Genomic DNA, 19,368 nt, shown 5'->3' on the forward strand with positions numbered 1-19,368 from the left:
ACGGGAGAGCAACTTGGAAGCCACTGAATGAATCCATGAAACTGAACACAGAATCTCCTGACCCCTCTAAACAAGTGTACATTGGGAATGTTAAATATAGAAATGCATATTGTATAAATACAGGTTTGAATTATTCTGGGAAAACCTGGAACTTGAGAGAAGCTGAATGAAATATCTTCTATGAATGTTTTCCTGGTAAGAAATACACTTTTAAGTCAACATACTTGTAAAAGTTGGCTGGATTTGGCCAATAGGAATTTACTTGATATCAACCTGACACAATTTTTCATGATTATTTTTCTCTGCAGCCACCAAACAGAAAAAGAAAAATTAATTAGCTATATTTTTTGGCACATATTTCACATACAGATCGTATGTCTGGCGCAATTTCTTTATTTTTTTCTCTTGTTATGAAAGAATTTTCCTGAATTTGTCATATATGTTTATAATCAATCAAAAACCCTCGGCCATATATATTTACTATTTCAATAGCAATAATGATCTGGAGGAAAGGCACAAGATAAATTACTGTATTAGTAACATCTTTTGAAATTGTGTGGGAATTCTTGCATATTTTAGAAACTTGGTCGTGTTTCCTGCAGTAGTGTGTAATATCAAACACAATGCCCTGACTAATTGCTGTTGGAACTATTTTACTCATCCCCCTCAGTTTTGTTTAGCTGATATATTCTTCATTTCCTTCCTTAAGCTGAAATGTGGAAATGCCAGGGTTCTTTTGTAAAAAACTGATAAAATCTGTTATAAAAACGACCAAACTTTTCTGGATTAAAAAAAAAAAAAAAATTGTGAGTTTGATAAAAAACAGCCTATGGATAACACAGAAAATAAAGTTGACACTGTATTTAATGCTTGCATTAGGGATAAAATGCAATAACAGCATGATATGATCTTGCTTATTTCTTGATGTAAACCTTTTCTTTTAAATGCGCTCAAAGAGCAACAGTTGTCCAGGAATAAGGAAACAAATTTTCATATTCAATTCTTTGTGCATGTTTTCCCTGTGAGGATGGGGAGGCCCTGGCACAGAGTGCCCAGAGAAGCTGTGGCTGCCCCTGGATCTCTGGCAGTGTCCAAGGCCAGGCTGGATGGGGCTTGGAGTGACTTGGGATAGTGGAAGGTGTCCCTGCCCATGGCAGGGGATGATATTTAAGGTCCATTTCAACCCAAACCACTCTAGAATTCTTTTCACCTGGAAGTCAACAGACTGAGATATGTGATTTATGATTTCAGATAGAAAGGAAATCCTGTATTTGACTTAGGTCGAAGGAATATAGATTGTCTTTATTTTTTACAAAAATAAGCTAATATTATTAGAATAAGTGAATATGTCAGAACTTCTAAACCCTGCAGCAGTTTAAAGCAGGATCATATACTATCAGCATAAAGAATTGTGTACAATTGCTCTCTTTAATTAAGTTTTGCTCGCTGTTGAAGAAATGCAGCATTTAGCAAATGCTGACACATTTTCCTTTTTAAGACATAAATGGTTTAGATAGGATTGCTTTGATTTTCAAGAACTAGAATTCCCTTGCTTTAGCACTTTTATCTGCTTTAGCCTGGGTTTTTCCTAATAATGACTGTTTTATTTCAATCTCCCTTTGAAGGAGATTCAGAATTATGTGCAATTGATTGTGTTTGGAACAAAACATCTGCTGATTTTCACTGAATCCCAAAGGTTTTTCTGCAGTGTTTGAACTTTGCTACAAAGGCAGTGAGGAGAGGTGAAAAGTTCTGTGGATCCTGGTCTGCAGAGGTTAAAGCTCTTTGTGCACCTGCAGGCAAAGCATGGATATTGGTCCAAGATGTCTAAAAACTGAGTTGGTGTACAAGGATGGATAAATTCTAAATCTTCTTCCCACCAAATCCCAAAATCAAGGCCACACCGCTGCTGTTGGGAAGGTGGAATGGGAGAAAATAAAAATTCTCACCTGCTGGAAAATGTCACCAGCCGTGACCCTTAGGTACAGAAGTTTTTCCCTTGGTTCTGTCATTGGTGCTGTGGGAGCAGCAGCAGCTTGAGGCTCTGTAAATTTGGTTCCTTACAAATTGCTCTGAGCTGCTGGTGCCAGTTTTTAGTGCTAAGGCAGAATGAAAAGCCCAAGTGTTCCTTTGGCTGCAGAAAGCATTAGTAACCCAAGAGCCTGAGTCAAAATAATGCTCTGGGTTTTGTTAAATGGATGAAGTTGCAAAAAAGTGAATACCTTTTGGGCACACAAGTTTTTAATCACTTACAGCTACTGATTTTCAAATTGTAGTATTACAGGCAGAAGCTGAGGCTCTCTTCTGGAATTACATTGCCCTTCATTACCTCCTGACATGTGGAATTAGCTTGGAAAAAATAATGCAGCAGCAGGAAAAATATTACGATTCTTATCGTCTCTGGTTCATCATCATGAGATTTTTTTTTGTTTTGGTTTGGGTTTTTTTGTTTTGTTTTGATAACAAACTGATTCAGGTTGAGGCATCACTGCCAAGTTAAAATGCTCTCCCAATTTAGATCAGGCACATTATTATCTACTGTTTTACAGTGGGAATGAGGTTTTAACTCTTTAAAAGCAGAAAACTGCTTGATAGCAGCAGCTGGGCCATAAGTAAATATTAAAGAAGATTATTCTCCTAGTTAATTTGAAAACAGCCTGCAGTTCAGAAAAGAAACATCCACTCCAAAATCTTCATGAATTGTTCTCAAGTTTGATGGAATACTTATTACTGGGGTTGGGTGGGAATTATTTTCTAATTGGCTTGTCGACTGTATAAAAAAAAGTTGTTGTTGTTGTTTTTTTTTCCCTCAGAACAGACAAAATGAGAAAGATTGTTTAATTGTTTAATAAATATTTAATTTATTTAATTAATCTAACAAATTTACTTCCTATTCTGCAAGTAAAGATTAGACTGCTTATAAAAAAACTCCAGGGAGCTGCTTGAAGCTCATGGTGTTGGCATTTGTTCTGTTTTCACCCATATTTAGGGAGTTTTATGAAAGCCTGTGGTCTCACATACTGACTTGGGTCTGCAAAGTAATATCATCAATCTGGGTACGGGTCTCACAGAGAAAGGAGGACAAGATTGTCACATTTGCATATTCTGATGGGAATATATAGAAAACTGGACAGTAGAGACTTCAATTCCTTGAGGAAGAGAGCCATTTATTAAAGGAAAAACAGAATTTTGGTTAATACATGAGTATACTTCTAATGTGAAGAACAGCTCACTAAAGCCAATGAGTGATTCTGGGAATGGATAAAAATGCTTCAAAATACGTGAGAGGCTTTCACTAGCATATTTGGGCATCTAAATTCCAATTTAAATAGCATTTCTTAGGAGAAAGAACTGCCACTTGAGCCCTCTCAGCAGTGTATTTGGCATTTGACTGAGGACTGAAGATGGGCTTCAACTGCACTGTGTAAATCCAGGGTAAGAACACGAGTTCAGTCCAGTATGCCTAATTATACCACTGGAGATGAATGCAGTATATGCCCTAGTTCATATTTAGGATTTTCAGAGGAAGATTTATTCCTGGCTGGAATGTTCATTTGAATGCCGGTGTCCAGTGTCATCTGGAGTGTTAAATGTTACTCTGAGTGTCCAATGTTAGTTTGAGTGTCTGTAATCTGAATTTGGCCTCCTCTAGCCCGTGTAGAAGGGCTACAGCATTTCTCAGCCTGTTGAAACTCTGCGGGGTTGTTTTTCCCCTGCCATAAATCATGTGAATTCGAGTAGAACATTGAGACTTTCAACTTGACTGTGTTTGCATTTAAGCCTTTCTCTTGAAATGAGATCGAGATATTAAATTTAAATCACCTCTGTGCTCCCTTCTCAAGTTGAATGCTTGCCTAAACTGGGAATAACAGAACGTGAAAATCAGCTGTTCCTCTGTGAACTTCTGAAATGAGTAATGCTGATCTTAAAGACACCAGTGTTTTCTCAGTATCTGTCCTGTTCAAATATCCTCGGCACAAGTCCCTTTGCATTTATTGATACTGGGTTTTGACAGCCAGGAAACAAAAGTTTAGGATTTTTGACCTCAGTTGATAAATTGATTTTTTTTGTTTGTTTGAAATGTTAATATTTAAATAATCCTGAATGGCTGAATGACTATTGGTGTATGTGGTGTTATATTTTTTAAATGTCATTCTTGTGTTACCACAGAGTTCTGGGTGATTTTACCTCATTTCTTGATGTGTTTCCTAAGACTGCAGTGTAATGTTGGTGTAAGTAGCAGTTAATATCCTGCAGACAATTTGTCTGTCATTCCCTCAGAAAAGGTGGTTTCTCAGATGGGAGTCGCCTAGGCTAAGTTATATTTCCATCACCTCAGAAATGGAATTGATTTCATTGAGCCTACACAAATAAATATTTTCAACAGCTGTTACCCCAAAACCACTGAGCTCATTTCTCCTGTCACTCACACCAGCAAAATCAGGATTAATTCTCCTGTGGCAGGTGACCCTGTAATGCAAAATACACATAAAGAATCAATAATTTGATACATCAGAAAGATGTTTTTGGAGAAAGACGGAGGAAAAGGTAGGGTTGAAGCTGTAAGCAGTGAGGAGCTGGAGCACGTGCTGCAGTTTGGGACCTGTTGTCTCTGGGAGGAACCCCTGTCACACGCTTGGCTCAGCCACAGTCACAGCACGGGTTCTGCTCCTTCCCTGCCCTTTCAGCTGGCAGGAGGCTGTCAGCAAGGCAGCTGTCAAGGGCTTTAAGGAGATAAACAAAATAGTAATGGAAAGAAAGTAAAGATTTAAAATAAATATATACATATATATTTCCCCCCTGACAGTGGAGGAAAAAGATATATTTAAGAGCTGGAGCACAAAATACTCGCCTGACTCTTTATCTTATTGTTATTCTGGCTTCATTCTAATGCAGTTCCTTCCTGTTCAATATCAGTTTATAAAGCTGTGTTCGCTGACCCCCAATAAGTAACAAATCCCTCTGTGCAGCTAGATGAATAAATTCCAGTTTGTGGTAGTGCAAATGTATGCTGATGGCTGTTCAGTGAATACATAACACATTAACCATTAGAGTTGTGGGTTAGAAGAATAAAAGGATATAGGATTGATATGTTTTTGTAATAGATTACTCATTAGTTCTGGTAGCAATGGTATATACATTTTTTCATATAGACTATGACATGCTCTTTGGCCAGTGAATCATGCCTTCATTCCTTGTTCATGCCAGTGAAGAAAAAGCTTTGGTGATCAATTGTCACATTTAGAAAATACTATTTTATTATTAATTTCAATACATGGGGTGGCACTACAAAGACACATCTACAGAGAGTGTATTGAGCATTTTTGGAATGCCACTGTGCAGATGGAGAAGTGAAAACACAGAAACATCTGAGAATTTTTGGTGGATTGATTGTGGAATTAATTTCTAGCTCAGTTTTTCAAAGCTACAACTCATTGACCAGAGTGTGCTCCAGGAGCCAGGACTGGAGTAAATCACTGCAGCTCTACATGAGCTCTGCATGAGCTGAGGGTCTCCAGCTTTGTCTCAGGGGATGGATTGAGTGGAGAGGCTTCATTGTCTGGTGTGAGGCCTGATGGGGTTTGTGTCTGTGCTTTAGAATTCTTGAGTGAGACAATGACTAGAGCCTTTACTGTGAAGAGCTGAATTATTTGTTTGTAGCTGCACTTGAACCCCCTTTATCTCTTGCTCTCACACACATAACTTAAAGAATGCATATTTAAAATCTGCTAACTTTTTTAATGTGTTCAGGGCTTCTGTTGCTGTTTCTCACTCGAAGAACAGGGAGTGGTTTTCAGATAAATAGAACTGAGTTGACTGCAATCCACTTTAAATAGCGAGTAGTGATCAGGACTTTTATCAGAACTTTTATCATTATTTTTGCATTGTTTGGGGAGACTGAGCTATTACAGACATTTGAGTGCAGACAGCAATAACAACACATTAAACACATCAGAGGCACCAGCATGTACCTGCTCTGATGGCACAAAGTTCTCTGAGAGAAAGAAAAATCCTTCAAAGATATGTTTTAGTTTTATTTTTTCTTTGATCTTCCAAGTGCATAAAGATATTGTGAGAACCTGAGTAACATGTGGCAATCTAATTTAAAAGATTAATTTTTTAGACTCAACCAATAATCCTTTGGGTCATATTCCAAGCACAGAAATGCATATGCAAAAAAAGGCAGTATGAAGGGATGTCAAAACTTCTTTTAGCTTAAAATGTCACCTCCACCACCACACCACCAAGTGGTATCTTCTTGGTATATCCCATTTTAAGGTTTTTTTGGCTTGGTTGGGGTTTTGGGGGGTTTTGTGGACTGCTTTTTTTGTTTGTTTGTTTGGAGTTTTTTGTTGTTGTTGTTTTGGTTTGGGTTTTTTTTTTTTTTTCTGAAGGTCCTAAAATTCTGTGAATTTACTCCAAGCAAAAATAGTCCTAGTGGATGCAAATATTTTTGCTGTACAGTAGGTAAATGTGAGTTTTCCTTGTTCTCTTCCCTCACAAATCTGAACATCCCAGACCTAGTTTAGTTCACAGTGAGTCTGCAAAGGAGAAATGTGCAGAGGGAGTTTACTGGGTTGGCTTTTTTTTTTTTTCTTTTCCCTTTTGCTGTCATTACTCAGTCTCTTAATATACATTTGAATGGGCCCTGAGCACTGGCTGGTGCACACTCCTTGCAGGCAGTGCAGTAAATCTGACCTCCTCACACACTGCTGCTGTTTGTTTTCCCTGATTAAACGTTCCATGTACAGAAATCCATACAACTGCTATCAATGCAGGCTCTAAGTGAAACAAACACCTGCCAGCAGTGGTTTAGGCACAGCTGATCCTGCTGATTCAGACAGGAGCATCATCTCTCAGGTTTCCTTTTGGCTCCGATTTCCACAACTTGTGGAAGTGTTATATTAATATCAGTGCAGAGACATGGATGTTCTGTGGTATCTGCTCTCCTGTGAAAACTAATCAGACTTAGCCACAGTGCTCCCAACATTGAAATAAACCTCGTTTGCCTACTCTGAAACAAGGACAGAGGGTTATCTCCCACCTGCTTCACAGATGGACAGTCTGTGGGTTAATAAAATATAAATACAGGTAGCATCCATCTCCTTACCTGAACATATTATTGAGTGAAATTATCAATTCTCAAAGCAGCATGAGAAGATTTAATAATGCTCCATTTTATTCTATATGTTGTTGCGTTCTCTTTATTTTTTTTTCTTTTTTTTTTTTTCCTGTTTCAAGTTGACATCTCAGAAATCCTTTAATCTAAGAACAGTTCTTGGAAAACTGAATGATGACCTGTAGTGTGATGAAGGATAACTTCCCAATAAATAGGGGGAAAACCTACTCTCATCATTCATTCACCTGTGGCTAATTTAAAGGTGATACACTAAAAGGTTCTTACAGAGACCTGAAACCAAAGTGCTGGAGCTACTCCTTGGCCCAGTGCAGGGTTTCAGACATCCAGGGTGATGTTAAAAGTGTTAATTTCAGCATATCCCAATGGTCAGGAGGCCCTGTGGAAGCAAACTGAAACATCTTCCAACTCCAAGCCTGTAGCCATGTACCCAAACTCTCCTGCTTCCCAGTCCGAGGTTCTTCAGATGTGCAGGTCTTGCTGTGGTTTTGTAGGAAGAAGGATTTTCTTCTCTCAGACATGCAGCGCTGTAAACACCAGACAGGAGGAATCATGGTTTCTTAGAGATTTGTAGTCTGTGGTCCAGTGCCAGATCCAAGTGAAGCTTTTCCCACAGATTTTAAGAAATTTCTCAGCTACTCAGATTCCCCAGTGTGGGCCACGAGGTAAATTTTCCTCAGTGAGGCATTAGGAGGATAATAAGGTTTGTGCCCTCAAAAGAGTTGCCTGTTTTCACTGAAATTTAATTTGCATTAAATTTGAACTTAATTTTAAGTGAGGCTCCTCTCTTCCTTTGAATTAAATTAATCAAAAGCTTTAAAAAATCAGTAAGGTGGACTGGTGGAGAGACTCTCTGCAGCTTCTTCATAGATGTACTGGCCCTTGCCTTTCAAATGGCAATTTGCAAACAAGCCCAAAGTCATACTGCTATTGTCATTAAAACTAACAGCAGAGACAATTGACTCATTATTCTCATCTCTGCTTGCCAGAAGGAGTATAACTCAAAGCACAGTGAATTAAAGGTATCTGCAGTTCTGTTTAGAATTGTGATGTCAGTATTGATTTCTTAAATATATGTTTGTTTCCGTTTTTTTGTTTAATGCTGAAAGTAACACGAAGAGATCTTGATATAAAATCTTGTTATTAAAAACAGTTGTGTGTGAGCTGCATTCATATGACTGTTTTTTGAGGAGCCATAGAAAAAGTCAAAAACATCACTGTAATACACAATAAACAATCTGGGTTTTGTTGAAATGGCTTTGGGTGTTTATCAGGTAATGATGATCCTTTGTAAAGGTAATCAGCTTTCATACACATAACTGCAAACATGTGAAAACTGGGACAAAAATGTAAGACTGGTTTAAACGTTTTTTAGTCAAATGAATATGATTGAGTTCACAACTAAGATGAAAATTTCCACATTTACTATAACAGAACCAAAATGCTAAGCAAAAACCCCTGAGAGTGCAGTCTTGTATTAGGAGAAATTATAATTTTGGGATATGCACCCCAGAACTGAATAATTAATACTGTTGGGGGTTTTTTTTATGTATTCCACATTTCAAATTAGGAGAGAGACTTTAATATAAAAGCAGATTTTCTCCCCCCCTTGTCATGTCTTTAAGAACACATCAAGGTTTCTCAGTGCCATCTTTTTTGCCAACATCTTTATAATAGATATGAGAGAGACCATGTCTAATATAGAAGAGGTCATTTAGGGTTAAACTCTGCCTAGGATTATGTTTGTTGTTGAAAAAGGGGGATGAGTGTGTGCAAGTGCTCAGGTCTGTGTTTACTGGTATAAATGCAGCTGCTGGCAAACAACTATATTTAAGAAATCTCTTTTTCTGGTCATACAAAAAGTACGGACAGTGACAGGACAAAAAGTCAGGAATTGTGGACTGAGAAGTTTTTTATAATACAAAAGTTGGAAAATGTATCAACATACAGCTTTTCTGCAAAACACTCTGGATATTTGTTTTTTGCTGTCAGACACTCCTATTGTAAGGATAATTAGCATAAATATCACTTTTCTAAGAGAAAAGGTGATTTATTAGCTGAAGAAAGGGGCTGCTAAGGAGACAGTAAACTAAATGATGTTTTGAGCCAATATGAGCTCTCTCCATGCCAGGGTTAAAGCTGACAGAGTGGGAAAGAGAACATCCAGTTCTGTTGCCTTGTCTACACATTCTGGCTCTGGGCAGATGACTTAGTTTTGCATTCCTGTTGAGCCATTACTAAATTATTGTAAAAACTATTCATGCACAAAAATTGGGCTCATGTAAAATCAGTCTTTCTCTGAATGGGATTTTGTGAGCCTTTTAAAATATCACTCTAAAATAAATTTCTTTACTCACCCCTAGGAAGGAAATCAACTCTCTGATTGTCTCTGTGGCTCTCCCCTGGCCCACTCCAACATGTCCACATCTCTGTGCTGAGCTCTGCAGGTGAGGTCTCACCTGAGCAGGGCACAGGGGCTCCCTCAGCCTGCTGGCCACTGGTGAAGCCAGTGCTGGCTGTCCTGAATCACCTCCCTGTTCTCCATGTGCCTTAGCAGAGCTTAGATCTAGGAGGATCTGTTCCAGGATTTCCCCAGGCACAGAGGTAGGGCTGACAGGGTGGCAGCTCCCAGGTTGTTCTTTCAACCCTTTTTAAAGCTGGGATCAGTGTTTTCCTTTTTCCAGCCACCTGGGACTTCCTCTGACTGCCATGACTTGGTGAATATCATGGAGTGTGGCTTGGCAGCTGCATCAGCCAATTCCCTCAGGACTCTGGGGTGCATCTGATGCCTTAAGTTTCAGCTTTCATGTTTTTCAGATTCTGTGCTGCCCAGGGGTGCAGTTCTGAGCCTCACATTCAGTGTCAGTCAGATCTCTTCACAGGGTAGGGAGACAGAACAAATTCTTTCCCTGAAGACCAAGGACAACGTGTTCAAGTTTTCAGGCCAGAAGCACAAACAATGGTGGGCTGAAGAAAGAAAACAAGGAGGGGACTTCATAATCTGAAGCTGTAATTGGGCAATTAAACCCCAATATGCAAATGGACCAAAACTTGTGTGAGACCTCGTGGCTGGTCGTCCATTTTGTGACCATTTTAAGTCCATCTTGGGTGTATCCCTGGCCAGGCTCTTGTCCTGCCCAAGGTGTAATCTTTAAAGCCTTTTAATAAATATCTACCTTATTCTCTAGCTCTGTCCAGTTTCTGTTCCAGGTCAGCCTTCCCAAGGCATCACGTCTCGTTGTATCCCACAGACTTGTCCATGTTCTGGTTCCTCAGGTGGTCTCAAACCTCATTTCTCTGTCAGCAAGAGGGATTTTGCTGCCTCCACTCCTGCCTTGCAGTCCCTCGTCTGGGAAGAGGTTGCTCTTGAACACTGAGGCAAAAAAGTTGTTGGGTACCTCAGTTTCTTCTCATGTGCTGTTGCCAGTTTCCCAGTCTCGCTTGTCAGTGGAGGATGCACTTTCTGTGACCTCCCTTTTCTGGCTGATGTACCTCTACAAGCCCTTCTTATTATTCTTTGCATCCCCTGCCAAGTTCAGCTCCATCCACACTGGGCAGCTAAATAAATCTGGTTCTATCCAACTTGCAAGTTATGTTTCTTTAGGGATCAGTGATTATAATTTGTGCTTTGTTTATACCCTGGGGTGTCTGATATCACACTGTTAATGCCTTCAGAGCTTCTGTTAATGTCTTGAACTTTTCTGAGTTCCAACGCAGTCCCCTCTTTTTTTCTTCAGCAGCTGTCAAAATACAGCTCCCTGATAATATAACTAACGTTTAATTCCCCCAGCCTAGTCAGGCGTGCATCCATGTTCCAGGGTCACTGAGCAGTTTGCCAAAATAGTGGACTGTTATTAGATAGATGGATTGCTTTGGTAACTACTTACTATTAATATCTATTAATTACAACACTGCCAGGAGTATGTTGTCAAAATTGCTTTATGGGATCGACTCACACACATTGCAGTGTTGTAAATCTTGTTCCCATGGGACACCAACTGCCCTCTTGCTCCTTGGGTATTTCAGGATGCATTGTTCATAATTCAGGATGAGTTTTAGTAGCAGTGGCTTTGGTTGCAAGTTGACCAGAAAGGATTAATACACAAAACTTCCTGAGTTTTGTTGATGTACCAGACTAAGAAATTCTTTTGGCCATTTTGCACACTTTGGAATGTAACAGTTTCTGTTGGGTAAAGGTTCTGTTGTCTGTGACAATGTGTGTGACATTCCAGAGGCAGTGCTGTAGTTTTTGTTGTGTTCCTCTGCATTCTTTGCTCACTGGTGTTTCACTGTGAATACCAGTAATGGAGGAATAGTGTCTGAAATCCTTTGCCTATTATCAAATTAAATAGAATAGTAACCCAGTCCTGCTAACAGAGGGGAAAAAGCCCTGAGATGAGTCTCTGGTCTCTGACCTCTACAGAAGGAATTCTTGTAGCTGGGCATTTAATCTTTGCTCTCTGTGAAAGGAAGAAAAAAGTGTGTACCAATGTGATGTAAAATGCAGTTTGACCTGTAACTCAGAAAATCAGTAAATGAAATTAATCACTTTCAGCAGTTATGTGAGTGGCATGGTTTAGAGCAGGTTATCTACCCCATGATCCACCTGAGTAGATGAACAACAGGGAATAGATCCCCTGCATCTTTGCAAGCTGCTTTCCTGCAGGAGAAAGACTCGCTGCATTCCATCAGTGCAAGGATATATTGCTCGAGGCCAGTTAAAATTAAAGTACAAATCTGGTCTTAACTAAGTCCTGCTCTTCTTCTTGGCTTATTCCAGCTGTTTGCTGTTTATTTCTTCAGCAGTGGGTGCACATGTATAGAGAGAAAATTCAGAAATTACATCAAGGTAGTGAGCAAATCACTGAAGGGAAGAAGCTGAGTTCCTGTTCCTCTTCCCAACTCCTGAGGGAGTGAACCTCAGGAGGGAACCCCATTCCTGTTGCCCTCATCTGTGGTCTCCCCACTGCTTCTATCTTTTAGTTCTATTCAGCTGAATGGCTCACAAAGACACCCTTAAGAAAACAAGGGAGGATCATCCATAATTCCTAAGGGAGTTTTCAGTCACAGCACAAAGCATTTCCACTTGTTTCAACTCTGGTGATTAACATCCACATCCACTTTTTTAAAGTCCTCGAAATTCAAGCTATTTAGAGGTCCAGTGGAAGAGAGAACTCCTGACAGATGTGGATTTTTAATTGTGAGATTGGGTCTTCAATCAGTGCATGATGAGGAGCTGGGGCACTTGCTGTCAGGGCCATTGGTTCCAGCTGAGAATGCAGTTGATGGTTCTGGGCAGTGCTCCACTGCCAGTGTCCAATAGCATTGCTTGAATAATTTTATAAATGAAAGTAAAGTAAAACTGAAACCTTAAAAAAAAATATAGAAAAAGAAAAAAAAAATTAAATTGAAGTAACTTCCAGAATTACTTTTCTCAGGTTTAAATTGGAGAAATACCCTGAGACAGTCACCTGCTTTTTTCTTTAATCAATTTGCTTTCTCCTATTTTCCATAGAGAATTCTTGGGATGACCCTGCTGAGAAATCACAATGAGCTGGAAAGGTGGTTTAAAATCAGAGATTATCCCACTCTTCTCCTAGAAGGTCTTTAGACACAGTGGGGGGTTTGCAGTCAGGTACATTTATCACAGTTGGGGCTCATCAGTGTGGTGTAAAACCTTGACCTGTTTCAAGAAGACAGAGTTTTGTGATCAAATTCCATAAATAAAGAGAAAAGAAGAGATGGTATTTACTTCTACTATTTTTTTATTTATATCTGAAATTATTATGTTTGTTTGTCATAAAAAGTAAAGCATCAAACATATTATGGTACCTTTCTCTTCTATTCTTCACTGGCAGCTGTGCAACTGAACATGAGCCACTGTTGGCTTCTTTTCAGTTTTGAAGATAGTTAAGTAGAAGGACTTTTCAAGGTGCTTCATTTTTGATCTCCCTTTTATTCCATCCTATGGGCCGTAATTGTGGCATGCACCACAATGGTCCCGAAAATGAAGGAGATTCAGAATGATTTAACAACACTTCATTGAAATAGTCTAAAATTAGGATCTTTTCATTTAGTTTTGAGCTTTCCGTACACATGAGGCTCCCAACATTCTTAGGTTTCCTTCAGAAACCTCAGACGAAGACCCTCTGAATTTACTGAAGGCTGAGGTACTTGGAACTTTACCAAAAGCAGAAGTCTTTTAAAGCTCTTTCAGCTAAATCTGATACAGAGCAAGTCTGGAGGGAGCTGGAGTGAGTGAAAAAGCCTCATTCCTGTAGTGAGTACGAGAGAAAATGCTGTTGACCTTTTGAGAGCGAAAAGAGGTTTTCATAGGTTCAGTGGGCAGCATATAAGGCACAGAATAAAACATTCAACTGTTGTGCTTGGAGTGCTCTGTAGCTTTCTAACATCCTGCGGGTACCAATCTCCTTAGATACATATTGTGAATGTCTGAGCAGTTTGTGTTAAATATGTTCAGGGTTTGGTGCTAGAAATTTCCAAAGCAAACATCAAACGGAGCAGATCAGTTAATTGTTAATTTATAGAAGAAATGCCCCTTTTTTACTGCTTTGCATACAGTTAGATTATTTAATAGATGTGAAATATAGGTACAGGTGAACTTAAAAGTCCATCTCTTATCTAGAAAAATGACTTGTTAATATATGAGGGAAAATTTGCCATATTATCCAGTATGAGGCTCCCTCCATGCCATATGGAGTAGGCTGTAAGGGAGAGGCCACAGTCTAATATTTTCATGGCAGTACAAGCTGGCACTGCAGTGCATGACGAGGAACAGGAATCTGCTGCAATGTGTACTCTCAGTGACATTTTGATTTTTTTGGCACTTGTTTGTGTATGTGCAAAAACATCCTGTCTAGTGATAAATAGAGTTTTGCTCATAATAGAATGCTTGAGTGAGTACAGCAAGGATAAATAAGTTGAAGATCTTGGGTAACTTGGCTTCAACTCTGCTTTCCTTTAGAAAAAATCTCTTATTTGTGGCTCCATGAATATCACTGGGCTGCCTACAGCGGTACCAACATTAATATATGTCACAATTTTGAAGGATTCTGAGATTGAAACAATATCTGGATAAATTACTAAGTGAATGGATAAATAATTATAAATAGTTGAGACACCACAGCTCAGCAAGTTACTTCTCATCAGCTGAACATGATAATTGATTATTTGCTCGGCTTTAGTCCCCTGTGAGTGCTGCAGAAGTCTCTAACTTAAACCACCTTCAACTCAAGCTGAAGCACTCAAAAAGTTTCAGCTTCTCAAATGTGTGGTGTACTCATATAAGTTCACCAGTGTCTTGGGTTTGTGTAAATTACTCTGTATTTTCTTAAATAAAGAATAATTTCTTGCAATTTTTTTTATTCCTATTATTTCCATCAGTTAATTACAGTGAAAACACAGATTACATAAATAGAAAAACGTGAACAAAGCTATTTAAGAAGAAACCACATATTGACGAGAAATATGGAAAACTAAGAAACTAACACAGGAAAAGATTCCATTCTCTACTTTTGAATAGTTAAATGGTTGGGGAAGCTGAACAGAGCCTTTTCAGTATCATTTCTTCTAAGCAATTTATAGTGAGAAAAAAAGAATAAAATGGAAATGTTAAAAAATAGAATATTTGTGCAGCTTTTTTGTTGCTATTGCTCTTTTGTTGTAGCTTATTCTGCTCCCTGTGTTTTACATTTTTGCTCTAAGGAATAGAATTTTCTTTTGGACCTTCTCACTTATCTTGAATTCCAAATGGCCATGTTAAATCTTTGAATTTCATTTTGAACTAGAAGACAATGGATTTTGGTAGTCAGAAGAGCACAATATATCTTGATAGTCACAGTTACCTTTAATAAGACACAGGGCTCAAGTCAAAAATGGAAATAATCTCATTTAAAACCACAATGAAAGGTAACTGCACCAGATGCTAATCAGTGTAAAAAGGAAGTAAACTGATCTGAAAGATTCTTGATTGCTTTTATAGTTTGGAGTGCAATTTTGTGGCAAAAATAAAATTTTCCTGTCCTAAGCTCACCACAAAGATTAATAAAAATTTGCATTAGAAACAAAGTCATTCCGCACAGCTCCACGCCAATTTGCTATCCAGCAGGAAACTTGGGCTTGCATGAGTAAAGACAGATATGGCAAGGTGCAGAAATGCATCTTGGGCTGTCAGTGCCATGGATAGAAAGTAACGGGGAGGAGCTGGTTCCTGCTTTTTCACATCCCCAGTTCTAGGATTGATTCCGTGGATTTGGTGATTACAGAAGAATAAGCATCACTGGAGATGGATGTTTATCTTCTTGCTCATTACCTCTTCATGCTCTACAAGGACAGGTGTAAGGTGTTCAGCAATTGTTTTGATGGTCTAAGAGCAGCTCAGCAGACCTGAAATTCTGGACAATAATGTTCATCTACACAGCAGTTTTGCTGTTACTAAGTTCTCTACATATTTTTGAGAATGATTCACAGTTCATTGATTTTGGTATTTAAAATGTGTTCCTTGATATAAATACTCTTCAGAGAGATCACATTGATCTCATTATAACCTTAAATTCTGTTTAGGCACTCAGTGAGTTCGATGTGCTCAAGGAAATTAGTAAACAGTAAAAACAAAAACAAAAAAAAAAAAAAAAAAAAAAAAAAAAAAAAAAAAAATTAACTACCTGGTTGCTTCCATAGCCTCTCAGGAAATTTCCCTTTCAATGCTTTGGTGGAGACAGAGCATTTGAAATGAAAAGGTAAAGGCTTCAAATCAAACTTTTGGTAAATTGGCAGCTACACTAATGCACAGCCTTTTTATTTTCCTTTCCAAGGTCTCTGCTCCATCCAGCCCAGAAGTAGCACATCAAGGAAATTCCCACCCTCAAATGTGTCTGTGTTCTTCACAAAACATGTTCTGTTAAATATACTCATGCAAAACAACTTATAATGCACCAGCTTTTATTTCACTAATACCTTTATCACCAGGGGCAGCTGTAATCTAAATTTAAATAATAAACCAGACACCTCTAGAGGATGAGTCAACCAGGCACCTGGAACAACCTTCCTCCCTTTTTTTTATCCATTGTCCAAAAGGATCATTTTGTCACCTAATCCCGATGTCTCAGCTAATTGGGTGCAACTGTGTCCTAATTTTTTGGTTTTTTAATTCATAGTTCTAGGTAGGAAAAATATCTGAAGTTTCTGAATTTACAATAAGCTAAAGCAGGGGGAATTATCTTGTGGTTTCTATCAAGTAAGAGCATGCATGTGGACCTTGCTGTTCCAAGAATATTAATTGATGGTGAGTTGACTGTGTATTTGATAACAAAGCCAATCAAAGCAATTAAAAAGTGAGGTATCCGGTGATTGAGTGCACCTAAAGCTTGTGTTGTTTCACATGCTCATGCACTGAAACACAGGCTTGAGAGAGTAAAGGCTATTTCTTGCCATCATTTAAAAATTAATTTTTGGGTAAAGTCATAGGTTTGTGGTGCTGAATTCAATTTTATCCAGGTTGCATCTGCCATTGTGGAATTTGCTTATCTCTATGTTTATTTGACATGATCAGATCTTGCCCTGGTGCAGGCTGGCACACTCCCTGCTGGATTGTGGAATAGTTCTGCTGCCTGACTGCTGATGATACAGGGCTAGATTTATGCAAGGCTTGAACTATATCACAGAAACTATTAAACTTTGGATTATACATTATGTGTATCATTATTTCTTTTAAACAGATAACTGTAATGCTCTTTGATATATATCTAATGCAGCAATAGTTACATTTGTACTCTTGTGTTGATAGTAACACCCAAAACAATGTACTGAACTCTATTTTACAAAAAAAAAAAAAGGGAAAAGGATTTCTCTGATTGTGTTTGTATCCTTCACAGAGCAACAGGGCATTGTACAACATCCAAATATTATCTCTTTGGATTCTATTTAAAGAGTAATTAACAGAAAAAGATAAGAAATAAGGGATTTTTTTTTTTGCAGATTATATCTGCATTGTTCCCTTCCAGAGGAACTCAAAGACCTGCTTTATAGATTGACGGCCATTTCGTGGCACCCAGCCCCCTTCAGTCACATTTTTCTATGCAAAAAAGTAAATGTTACATCTGAAGCCTTGAGACAAATTCTCATCTTTTTAATCACGAATTTTAAGGGCAGTCTGAAAAGCCACTTAGTTCCAATACAGGAAAGTGGCTCTTGCTAACCTTAAGATCATTTACTAGTTTTTAAAGTCTGTAATTTCCACTCATGTTAATGAATTCCAGATATTATCCTGCTTAGCTGTTGTTTCTGGTGAAGATGAAAGTGTTTTGTTTGATGTGCACATAGAAGTGACTACAGAAAATGGTAAATTAATTGGAAGATGTCAGCTCAGGAGAATGTTTTTGACATGAGGGCTGTAAGGCTGTTAACAAACAGACCAACTTATTTGTCTCATCATGAAATGGAAATGAAAATCACAACATTATGATAAAATCTTGACTAGGAAATGCCTGCAAGACTCTTTGAAGCCTTGGGTTCTTTTCTTGCCTGAGCTTTGGCACTCTGATTTATGCAAACCACGCTGCACAGAACTGGAAGTGAAATAGGTTCTATGCAGAACAGATGGATCAGGGCTAAGGCAGGGATGTGCACTGCAGATGAGAACAGATTAATACCACAAGGGGAGACTGGAGGAAAATTGGAAAGATGGGGGCATTTGAACTAATTCATGAATCATTTCCAACTGATAGCTGTGCCTTCGGGCACAGTCCATAATATCAAGGAAGCATATTCAAAATTTTATAAGTTTGTTTTAATGAAGATTAGAATAAAGAGCCATAATCTTGAATGATTTAAAAATATTCTGTATTCCCCCATCCTAAAATGTGCCTTAGTGATTTAAATATCACAGTGTGCACTGGAACATGAATTGCTGTTTGGAAAACCCAGGGCAGATTCATGGGGTTGGCACAAAGCTTTTGGGAATGGTTTTTTTGGAAGAGCTGTCTGAGCTGGGAGAACATGCTCCTCCACTTGAATCCAAGCCACAGAGATGCAGCTCTGCCGTGTCTGGAGATGTGGTCTGATTTCTAGATCTCATTCTGATGTCTCTCCAAGTCTTTATCTTATCCAAATAGCCTTCAGTCTTAGAGGTTCAGAGTTCCCAAAGCTGTGCCAGGGCAAGTAAATGTTGATTTAAAGATCTTTGAATGAGATCTTCAGACCTATATTACAGAACAAGGTTTCAACAGTTATTTCACATCTCTGAGTTACTTTACTGTTACTAATAGATATTTTACTGCGGGGCAGACAAACACCTAGAAATAAAGAAGCCTAGCTGAGAATTAAAATTATTTTAACAGGCACAAAACCATAAGAAACAATGAAGATATTTGAGAGATATGTAACTGCCCAGTATCAGTGAAGGTATCACTTTTGATTGTAGGTTGAGAAGTATGATTCTATGTGTTAGGACATAAAAAATCCTTCCTTTTGCCAAGCTCAGAGTGCATGGATGAGCCTGATTATCTACATTAATAATGAATATAGTTCATAAGAGGAAAAATAAACTGAGAAAAGGAAATGTACAGGTAAATGTGTGGATGTTCTCCATTCCCTATATGACTTTTCAGCAGATAATTTTCAAGCTACAGAGGAGAATGTGAAACACTTGACAGTGAAGGAAGATTCTGAGAAAAATCTAAAGGAGATGGGTCATTCTATTTGCTAGTAAGGAAATAATCTACATGGGTTTCTGTTCACCAGCACAGAAGATGTATTATTCCTCTCATATTTTTTTTTTTTCATTTCAGGCAAGGCTCGATGAGAACAGAGAAAGGTATAAAATTGCTCACTTGCCTAAATCTTGATTCTCATTCTGATGATTTCATGACTTCATTGCAGGTTGCAAATCTGGCCTGTTCAATCTCCAATAATGAAGAAGGTGTGAAGTTAGTCCGTATGGCAGCCACACAGATCGATAGTCTGTGCCCACAGGTGAGTGAAGATTCCTGCTAAAATGTATTTGGGAAGCCTTTTAGCTCTTAAAAACATTAGAAGAAGAGTATTCCCTTGTTTTTGTCGTGAGATTGTTGCCTGATTTCCACGAACTGTGAAAAAAGCATCTTGAGACTCTTCATATCAAATGGGTTGGAATGCTGTATCTTTAACACAGTCCATAATCCATTTGCTCTTTCCCCTGGGAAAAAATAAATAAAAAAAAATAAATCCTCTCC

The 19,368-nt window shown here is 38.4% G+C and overlaps 1 protein-coding gene across 2 annotated transcripts in view; it reads left to right on the plus strand.

The window, feature by feature from the left end:
* The window catches only part of CTNNA2 (catenin alpha 2), a 469,159-nt gene that overhangs the window by 387,586 nt on the left and 62,205 nt on the right, over window positions 1–19,368 (plus strand). For both annotated transcript variants that reach the window (XM_066317287.1, XM_066317288.1), the window contains exon 10: window positions 19,037–19,129. In XM_066317287.1, the coding sequence (XP_066173384.1) occupies window positions 19,037–19,129 (93 nt within the window). The remainder of the gene's footprint in view (window positions 1–19,036; window positions 19,130–19,368) is intronic.

This window comes from Sylvia atricapilla, chromosome 4 (assembly GCF_009819655.1).
Source record: "Sylvia atricapilla isolate bSylAtr1 chromosome 4, bSylAtr1.pri, whole genome shotgun sequence".
In the NCBI taxonomy this organism is placed as follows: Eukaryota; Metazoa; Chordata; class Aves; order Passeriformes; family Sylviidae; genus Sylvia; species Sylvia atricapilla.